Genomic DNA, 9,574 nt, shown 5'->3' on the forward strand with positions numbered 1-9,574 from the left:
AAAATGGTTTTGATCTGACGGGCATGCGTCACTGATTCGACCCAAAGCGGCGACCGAGTTATGATAAAATGTCCAGATAAAATGTCAAGATTGTGCGTTTTCATGAGTTTTCGATCGTCATATATTTCATTTCCATTCATCACAGAGTTCCCAAAATCACATATAAGGTGTGTTAGAGTGTCTAGTTGCGTAATTTAAAAAAAAAAGCTAAAAACATAATATTACGTTTTTGGCACTCATTGAGTTAATAGATTATCAACTCTATTCTGTAAGTATATATATTTACTGTATATTGTTTCCATACAGTATCCACACTCCACCCAGGGGCCCATAGAGTCCAATGCCTGCGTGTGTATTGTGGGGCCCGGGGCCCATAGAGTCCAATGCCTGCGTGTGTATTGTGGGGCTCGGGGCCCGTAGAGTCCAATGTCTGCATGTGTATTGTGAGGCCCGTAGAGTCCAATGTCTGTGCGTGTATTGTGGGGCCCAGGGCCCGTGGAGTCCTAGCCTGGTTAGCATGCAGACCTTCTCAGTAGTAGTTGAGAGTGGGTCTGGAAGGGCCCGTGGAGTCCTAGCCTGGTTAGCACGCAGACCTTCTCAGTAGTAGTTGAGAGTGGGTCTGGAAGGGCCCGTGGAGTCCTAGCCTGGTTAGCACGCAGACCTTCTCAGGGTCTGGAGACATTAATTGACTTCTAACGACTTCCAGCAGGGGCGCAAATAGAAGTGAAATTAAACTTAAATTGGAGCATTAAACTCTTACCAAATCTTTTCAGAAGTGAAGCAATCTTCTAAACCAAGGTTTTAAACACAGTTTTTTACTCAATTACAAAGAAATATATGTCAATGCCGGATTAGCATTTGTATTTGTGTGCCCATACTTTATGGCCGTTAAATGGCCTTCAATGGCCTCTTGGCCAGGCGGATCTGCAGAGCAAATCCCAAATTTAGAATGAGTATTCCCAGGCTGGTAGAGTCCAAAACCTGCATGTGTATCGTGGGGCCCGTAGAGTCCAGAACCTGCATGTGTATTGTGGGGCCCGTAGAGTCCAGAACCTGCATGTGTATTGTGGGGCCCGTAGAGTCCAGAACCTGCATGTGTATTGTGGGGCCCATAGAATCCAGAACCTGCATGTGTATTGTGGGGCCCATAGAGTCCAGAATCTGCGTGTGTATTGTGCTGCACCGCAGCAGGCTGGTGCTGGTTCTGTCTGAGTCCAAGAGTCCACTAAGTGTCCCCTCCTTGCACTACATCCACTGACAGGGTTCCTACACATTTTGCATTTCAAAATTCCATACTTTGTACATACTCAAATTTCCAAACTTCTCGGTAGATTTTTCTGACCATATTCTCGACATTGCGGCCACTTTTGGTTTGGGATAACTCGGTGAAAACAAAGGTATGGACAAAAAAATGATACTTAATATTCGTCCATTTAGCTGGGTCATTTTTAGTTGTCTCTTAGTGGTATCATAGTTGTATCTTGACGATGGGGACTGACAGTTAAGCTGCACAACAGTAGGAATGGTTCATTATGACCTGAGTGAAGTGATTTAGTACTGCAAATGCAATAGTCTGGAAACACAAATATTTCTCCATACCCTTGTTTTTTTTTTTCATACTTATCCAGACCTGGAAATTACTAAAATAAACTTCCATACTTTTCCAGGTTTTCCATACTGCGTAGGAACCCTGCACTGAGGAGGCAGATTGTTCCATCTCCGCAGTCCGTAGCTGTGTGTGTGTGTGTGTGTGTGTGTGTGTGCGCAGACTGCAGGTGACCTACATAACTCAGCTGCTCTTAAAAGTGCTTTAATAGAGACGGCCCAGAATAGTTTCTTACTGCTCTGCATACACAACAACTTTAAATGTAGAGAAGTTTAGAGGCTGCCGTGCCACTACCGCACCTTCCTCCTCTTCTACCAATCACATTAGCTTCTACTCTACCAATCACATCAGCTTCTAGTCTGACTCCCAGCAATGACGCCCAAGATGGAGTACGACTCCAGAGTGGATCTAGATTAGAGAAGGTTCCGTTAGATATACCAGAGGTTCTGTTAGATATACCAGAGGTTAGCGTGACATACGTTTTCTAGAATGGTTTCCTGTTCCATTTATGGAAACTATTTTCATTCCAAGCTTCAGTTGCCTGTGTAAGCACAACATGAGCATTCCATTTGAAATAATATCTAACGCGATTGCCTGAGAAACATTGCAAACCGATAAACATGCTATGACACCACTTTAGAGAAAACACACTCTTCCATATGGGACTTGTGTTTTGTGTTAGATCTCTTTGACTCTTCAAAGGATGATCAGTTTTTTTAAAAAGACAAAAAAAAATGTCTGTTTTTGATTGGGACATCACAAACGTAAACAAAGCATGTCGAAGAATGCTCCACTGATTGCAAAGGCTGAGCGCTCTAAGATCTGCGGTAGCACGACCCTGCATCCTTATTTAACTAAACTCCCCACATCCCAGCTGGGCTAGTTCTGACCGGTCCTCTGGCTTTATTTACCCTGCCAGCATTCGTTGGAAGTGTTCAAAACCACTCAGATGAACCACAGCTCTTTGATCTCATCCAAGACTAAATGTCCCATTTAGGCCTACGTTCTCCCCTGCTGTCAGGTATAAGCTAAACAAACAAACACAAAATGCATAATATGTGCTGATTCACCACGACCACACGTGCTGTTTATCAGGGGTCTCATTTTATTTCTGTTCTTCATGTAAGTAATAAAAAACATTTGACACACAAATGATATTCTGGCGGTATCAAAAGAAAAAGTTTCATGTGTAATGCCGCCCTCTTGTGGGGGGAAAAGAATTAGTCATTCCGGTCTGGACATATTTTGACCTTGTTTTGTCGGTGGGACAGATGTTTTGCAGTCTTAAATTGAATATAAATATAAGTGTGCTGCCGGCACAGTGCAATGGCCTACATGGTATATGATGATGATGATGATGATGATGATGGTCAAATGCATCCCATTAAACACTTTTGTTGAACATGACCGTGTTTCTAGGCAAATGTGAATCTTTTCAGACAACAGTTGAACCTCTCTGCAAAGAGGACTTGCTTTTTTGCCTCAGCTGTAGCTTGCCTTACAGAGGCTGGTTTCATTTGTGTGTGCGCGCGCGTGCGTGTGTGCATGTGTGTGTGTGTGTGTGTGTGCGTGTGCGTGTGTGCGCGTGCGTGTGTACATAACTCAGCTGCTCTTAAAAGTGCTTTAATAGAGACGGCTCAGAATGGCTAGTTTCTCACTGCATACACAACGCAGCTTTAAGTTTAGAAACGTTTGGGGCCTTGTGTGTTCCAGGCCTGCCGTGCCGCACACACGTGTGTGAGTGTGTGTGTGAGTGTGAGTGTGTGTGTGTGTGTGTGTGTGTGTGTGTTTGTGCGTGCGTGCGTGCGTGCGTGCGTGTGTGTGTGTGTGTGTGCGCCACATGAGCTTCTACTCCCTCCGTGCTGACCTGCTGACGACCAAGATAAATAAATAAATAAATAATAAATTAGGTTCAATAATCACAGAACTGAAATGAAGAGCCCTGTTGCCAGCTAAACCTGGCCCTCGTGGAGAATAAGAGAATGGACAAACACACTAAATCTTTATAGGTACAACTCTGATCTTCACATTTCAAATAATATATAAAAACACACTCAATCTTTATAGGTATACCTCTGATTCTCACATTTCCAATAATATTACAAAAAAACAACAGGAAAAAGTATCACACACTCAAAGTTACTCCATTTAGGTTCTAGATGACCTCCATCATGTTAACCAGCTACGCTGAGTGTGTGGTACTTCCCCCAATTTGTCTTCTGTTTGACCTTGCAGTCATTACCAGCACACCGTAAATGTTTTAATATATTGGTGTGTCTTTGCCCATTCTCTCATTCCAAAAGTGCAGATGAACTTGGTGATGAAAAGAACTTAAGTTACAGTGTGAATGCAGTGTTTTTTTCCTGATTGAATCTGGATGGGATCTGGCTCAGTGGCCGGTTGCACAAAGCACCTTAAGTTAAGTTTTTCCCTTAAAATCTGATTTAAGGGTCCCTTAAAATAAAAACGGTTGCACAAACACCCTTAAGTTTTCTCCTTAAGGGTTCCTTAACATTTTTCCTTAGTATTTAAGGGTTTGTCCTTATCTTGTAAGAAATCCCTTAAACTGTTGCACAAAAGACCTTAGTAGTCTAACTAAGGGGAAAACCCTAAGGGACATCTGACTCTACCTTAACCATATTATTAACTGAATTGATGCTGATAAATTAAGTTTATTAACTACTTTTGACCATTCAAAATAAAACCTCTCTGTTACTATGCTTCCTCCGTATTGTTATTGTTTGGTTTACGTAGGCTAACGTTAACAATTCATGTGGATGTCTTGTTAGCCTAAAAGAGTTTCGGTTCGGTTCGCTAGGCAAAACGTTGGTGCACTGATGACAGTCAGGATCATCTCTAACTTGCCAACTAGTATTGTTCAGTCCATGTATATAACATGCTTTTCTTGCTACCTGGATAATTTCCGCTAATATTATTAAGGTAAGATGTATGATAAGATAAGCACTGTGTTCGGTGGGTTAACTAACGGCATCGCGGCAAAGGCAGTTAGCTGTAGGCTACAGCTGTTGAACAATCTCCGTGGAAACTATAGAATTTTCAGGCCGGAAAATCCCTTTCAGTGTAGTAAATCCCTTGACGTTTCTCCTTAACTAAGGAAACATTTTAAGGTGTTCTGTGCAACACCCTTAAGTAAATCCCTTACCTGAGGAGAAATTAAGTCTTAAGGGTCATACTTAAGGGAAAAAACTTAAGGTGCTTTGTGCAACCGGCCACAGATCCCTAGAGGCAGAGCTGCCAGCGACTCCCAGACTACATTCTGGGACATTATTAGTGTACGGGCTTAGGGGGTAAACCTTTAAGACATTTCAAGATTTTTCTTTTAAGACAACGTTTTTATGAATGTGAATTCTTCCTGACCATTTTGATCAGCGATCCGTTTGCACAATTAAGACGATTTTAAAATCCTGCTCCAATTTTAAGTTATGATCTTAAAATCCTGCTCCATTCTTAAGTGACGATCTTAAAATTCTGCTCCATTCTTAAGTGATGATCTTAAAATCCTGCTCCATTCTTAAGTGATGATCTTAAAATCTTGCTTCATTCTTCAGTGACCGATACACTCCACCTGTATTCCATCAGGCTGAACATTAAGACATTTTAATATTTTTTCTATTTCCCCCTTCTGTGCTTTTCACAGATTCTCCAAATCTGTTCACAGATCTCCAGTTTCTGCCCATTCACCCCACACCCCCCAATGCCCTCCCCAGAAAACCCACTGCCCACACCCACCGCAGCACCCACTGCAGCACCCCATCTATGTGTCTGGATTCGTCAACCTCCCCTGGTTACTCCCCCCCCACCCCTCGCCTGTGTCGTTCTCCCTTATCACTTGGTCTTCAGCTTGGCCTTCAGTGACAGCGTTGGAGTCGAAGCAGGAGGCGGTGGAGGAGAGGGGTGGATGAGCTCATAGATGCTGTCAAGGCTGCAAGAACAAAAACAACAGTTAGCATCCAGTACAGTCACAACAACAACGACAAGAGTTAGCATCCAGTACAGTCACAACAACAACAACAACAAGAGTTAGCATCCAGTACAGTCACAATAACAGCAAGAGTTAGCATCCAGTACAGCCAGAACAGTATTCATCATGCATTGGAGTTACATGCTAGTGTAGATCTACAAAAGTCTGTTTCTGCATATGTGTGTGTATGAATGTATAATTGGAAGATCGAGTTTTGAGCTAGATTGTTTATAGACTCGTTATCTGCATTAGCAACCAAAATGGTTTATAGACTGTAGCAACGGGCATGTAGTTATGTCCAAATATATTGCTGGCTACATGCCTGTTGCTACAGGCAATTCGCTCAAAACTGAAAAAGAATTTAATTGAAGAACACTTGTACACACATTAAGTGTTTTTGGATCAGGTCGTGCTAATAGTTTTGAGATCATATTTCTATATGTTAGTGGTATGTGGTTGCTCTGTGCTGTATTTAAGAATATAATGAAAGCACTTACATTAGTTTGCCTCTATCTAAAGAGGCGTTCACTGCTTTCACGATCCTCTCAATGCGTCCCTAGAACAAACATAACACAGCAGAGAGTGTGAGTCTGTGTATGAGTGTGAGTGAGTGTGTGTGCGTGTGTGTGTGTGAGAGTGTGTGTATGCCTTTAGATGAGTCTTTCTCCCTCCCCTTCCTTCATAGAGGAGGACAAACGATGTCCTTACCTGCTGCAGCCGGTAAAACAGAGGGAGAGAGAAGGCACAAATCACCGCTGTGGAAAGACAAACACAAGGTCAAACACAAGGACAAACACAAGGACAAACACAAGGACAAACACTGAATCAACTTAGGGAAGGCACATTATTGGTAGAAATCAACTTGTCTGACCAGGAGCTTTGGCTTCATGAAAAACAAATGATCACTGAACAACATTTTGTCACATAACGTGTGTATGAGACTTCAATATTGGCTTTGTTAAAATCTGTGAACAAATAAACAATACGCTGTATTGTTACACTGACATTTAGTTAATGGCTTTTCCTCAGTGCAGCTTATAGCTTATGAACGGGAGAATATGAACGGGACAGGTCATCAGAGAGGTCATCAGTTTATCTGTGAGTCCACATCCACTTCCTGAGAGTCAAACTTGAGATGTTGCTATAGTTACAGGCGCTGCCATGGGAAGAGTGCTATCGGTCTTACCAGACATGACCAGCGTGAGGCCGTTGGTCTGGACACCTACATAGGTCAGCAGGTACAGCAGCACCAGGAACTATGGGAGGAGAAGGACGACCATCTTTAGATTTGGATTAAAGATGTGTCGCTATTTGCACTGTTTCGGTGTGCTTGAGTTGAGAGAGATGATATCAGTCTCTGGTCATTAACTTAGTTTGCATTGACTGTGTAATACCTTGATTGAATCCATCATGTTCTCAACGAACAAGAGTCTCTTTAGCTCTGTGACAGACGTGGCAATCAGGAGAACGATGGTTTCCACCATGCGAATGGTGATGTCATCTGTCAGGGTGGGATCCTCATCCAGGAACGACCTGAGAGCAGAACCCAGACTCAACACAAAGACTCCACAGAACCCACTCAACACAAAGACTCCACGGAACCCAGACTTAACACAAAGACTCCACAGAACCCAGACTCAACACAAAGACTCCACGCCACCTCCACAGGTGCTGTATCAATTCATACATGCCTTCATTATCACAGCAGAAATCACTAATAAAAACATATGGCTACATTCAAATGTGCTTTTAACTTACAGTGTAATTGACATTACCCTACAGCAGTGTTTCTCAAAGTGTGGTCCGGGGACCACTGGTGGTCCGCAAGCTGACCCAAGTGGTCCGCGAGCAGACGTGGTAAAATATAATATAGATGAGTTTTTTGCAATATTGAACCAAATTGTATGTAAATCCAGACAGTTCTGCAACACTGCTTATGTAAGCTAGGCCAGTTTAAATGAATCTTCTAACACAATAAGCAAGGTGCAAATACAATAAGCAAGGTGCAAACACAATAAGCAAGGTGCAAATACAATAAGCAAGGTGCAAATACAATAAGCAAGGTGCAAACACAATAAGCAAGGTGCAAATACAATAAGCAAGGTGCAAATACAATAAGCAAGGTGCAAACACAATAAGCAAGGTGCAAATACAATAAGCAAGGTGCAAGGTGCAAACACAATAAGCAAGGTGCAAATACAATAAGCAAGGTGGTTCAGTGTAGGTCTACTGTGTAATATACTGTTGAAGTAGGTCTACTGTTTTTTTTTTTTTTTTAGCTAGGTGGTCCGTGAGGTTTTTTTTTTTTTAGTGGTCCTTGGGCTTAAAAAGTTTGAAAAAACACTGCCCTACAGTGACAGTATACTTTTATATCCGCCCCAACACAGCCATGTATGAAGTCAAAGTTACTCAGTCTGAATGAGTACACGCTGAACTGATGGCGCTCCACTTGTGACTGTTGAAAAGCCTGAGACTGGAGAGGTTATTTTTGCATAACACAGACTCACTGGAAAGGGTGAGAGGCATCAATGAGGCGAAGGAGGTGCAGGGCCTTGCAGAGGAGGCGTACGAACATGGTGAAGCCCAGGATGGCCAGGAGGAAGTTGGACACCACGCTGATGAGGCTGAGCTGGAACAGGCAGGCCAGGCCGACCACAAGGCCCGTGAACACCACGGCCGTCCTCTTAACATCCCGCCAGTACATCAGGTCTATCACTAGGTTTGGGTAGGGAGACAGGGGGGGACGGTTACTAGGGAGACAGGGGGACGGTTACTAGGGAGACAGGGGGAAGTTTATCTTGTTGACAACTGAACACAGGGTTCCTACACATTTTGCATTTCAAAATTCCATACTTTTTCCATACTCAAATTTCCAAACTTCTCGGTAGATTTTTCTGACCATATTCTCGACATTGCGGCCACTTCTGGTTTGGGATAACTTGGTGAAAACAAAGGTATGGACAACTGAAGTGAATTAAAAAATTATACTTAATATTCGTCCATTTAGCTGGGTCATTTTTAGTTGTATCTTAGTTGTATCATAGTTGTATCTTGACGATGGGGACTGACAGTTAAGCTGCACAACAGTAGGAATGGTTCATTATGACCTGAGCGAAGTGATTAGTACTGCAAATGCAATAGTCTGGAAACACACATATTTCTCCATACCCTTGTTTCTTTTTTCCATACTTATCCAGACCTTATTAAAATAAACTTCCATACTTTTCCAGGTTTTCCATAATGCGTAGGAACCCTGTGAACATCAAATACACCCACCACAGTATAATGTGATATGTGCCTGCTTGATAACCACAGTGAAATGCTCTGGAACGCTGTTCTGTCAGATGTTTTTTGCCCAAAAAGGTTGATTTGTTGAAGGTAAATAGTAGTGTTGCCACCTAACGACTAATTTTCTAACAACTAATCTTTTGAAAAATTTGTCAACTAATCTAAACGACTAATATAAAAAAAATGTCGTTTAACAATCTAAGCATAAGTATCTGCATTTCTATTAGGCTATAGTATACTGTAGTGGACACTATGGACATGTGTTATTGACATGTAGACTGTCGACTAATTTTCATGGTCGATTACGTCGACTAAGTCGATTAATGGCGACAGCACTAGCAAATAGTCTTGGTTGTTGATTTGTTGACGGTAAATAGTCTTGGTTGTTGATGGTATATAGTCTTGGTTGTTGATTTGTTGACGGTAAATAGTTTTGGTTGTTGATTTATTGATGGTAAATAGTTTTGGTTGTTGATTTGTTGACGGTAAATAGTTTTGGTTGTTGATTTATTGATGGTAAATAGTTTTGGTTGTTGATTTGTTGATGGTAAATAGTTTTGGTTGTTGATGGGCCTCTGTGTGAAATCCCCTACCTATAGTTCTAGGGATTTAACATCTCTCGTATATCATATTTGAAATGACCATAATCATAACCATACCGTGTTGTGTGAATGTGCATGAATGATGGAGGGGTTTTT

At 42.1% G+C, this 9,574-nt stretch overlaps 1 protein-coding gene across 1 annotated transcript; it reads right to left on the reverse strand.

Annotated features, from left to right (window-relative positions):
• Positions 1-5,444: 5,444 nt before the first annotated feature.
• Positions 5,445-8,827, reverse strand: rtn2b (reticulon 2b). The gene is made up of 7 exons (XM_076274140.1): positions 8,811-8,827; positions 8,096-8,338; positions 6,983-7,121; positions 6,775-6,844; positions 6,297-6,343; positions 6,086-6,144; positions 5,445-5,549 (listed from the first exon to the last, which is right to left on the reverse strand). Exons 1-7 carry the CDS (start codon positions 8,825-8,827, stop codon positions 5,453-5,455), a joined length of 672 nt encoding a protein of 223 aa, XP_076130255.1. The 3' UTR covers positions 5,445-5,452.
• Between the last annotated feature and the right edge of the window lie 747 nt (positions 8,828-9,574).

The sequence above is a fragment of the Alosa pseudoharengus genome, unplaced genomic scaffold, assembly GCF_046254945.1.
Source record: "Alosa pseudoharengus isolate Yale_2024_CS ecotype anadromous, Long Island Sound unplaced genomic scaffold, YU_APseudo_1.1 YU_APseudo_1.1_scf_8, whole genome shotgun sequence".
Lineage (NCBI taxonomy): Eukaryota > Metazoa > Chordata > Actinopteri > Clupeiformes > Clupeidae > Alosa > Alosa pseudoharengus.

Bases quoted from the DNA above. Each gene is read 5' to 3' on its own strand.
- rtn2b (XM_076274140.1), bottom strand. The intron at 7,122-8,095 runs GTGAGTCTGTGT...TTCTGCTCTCAG, and splicing joins GATGCCTCTCACCCTTTCCA to GTCGTTCCTGGATGAGGATC. The intron at 5,550-6,085 runs GTAAGTGCTTTC...TTGTTCTTGCAG, and splicing joins TTAGATAGAGGCAAACTAAT to CCTTGACAGCATCTATGAGC.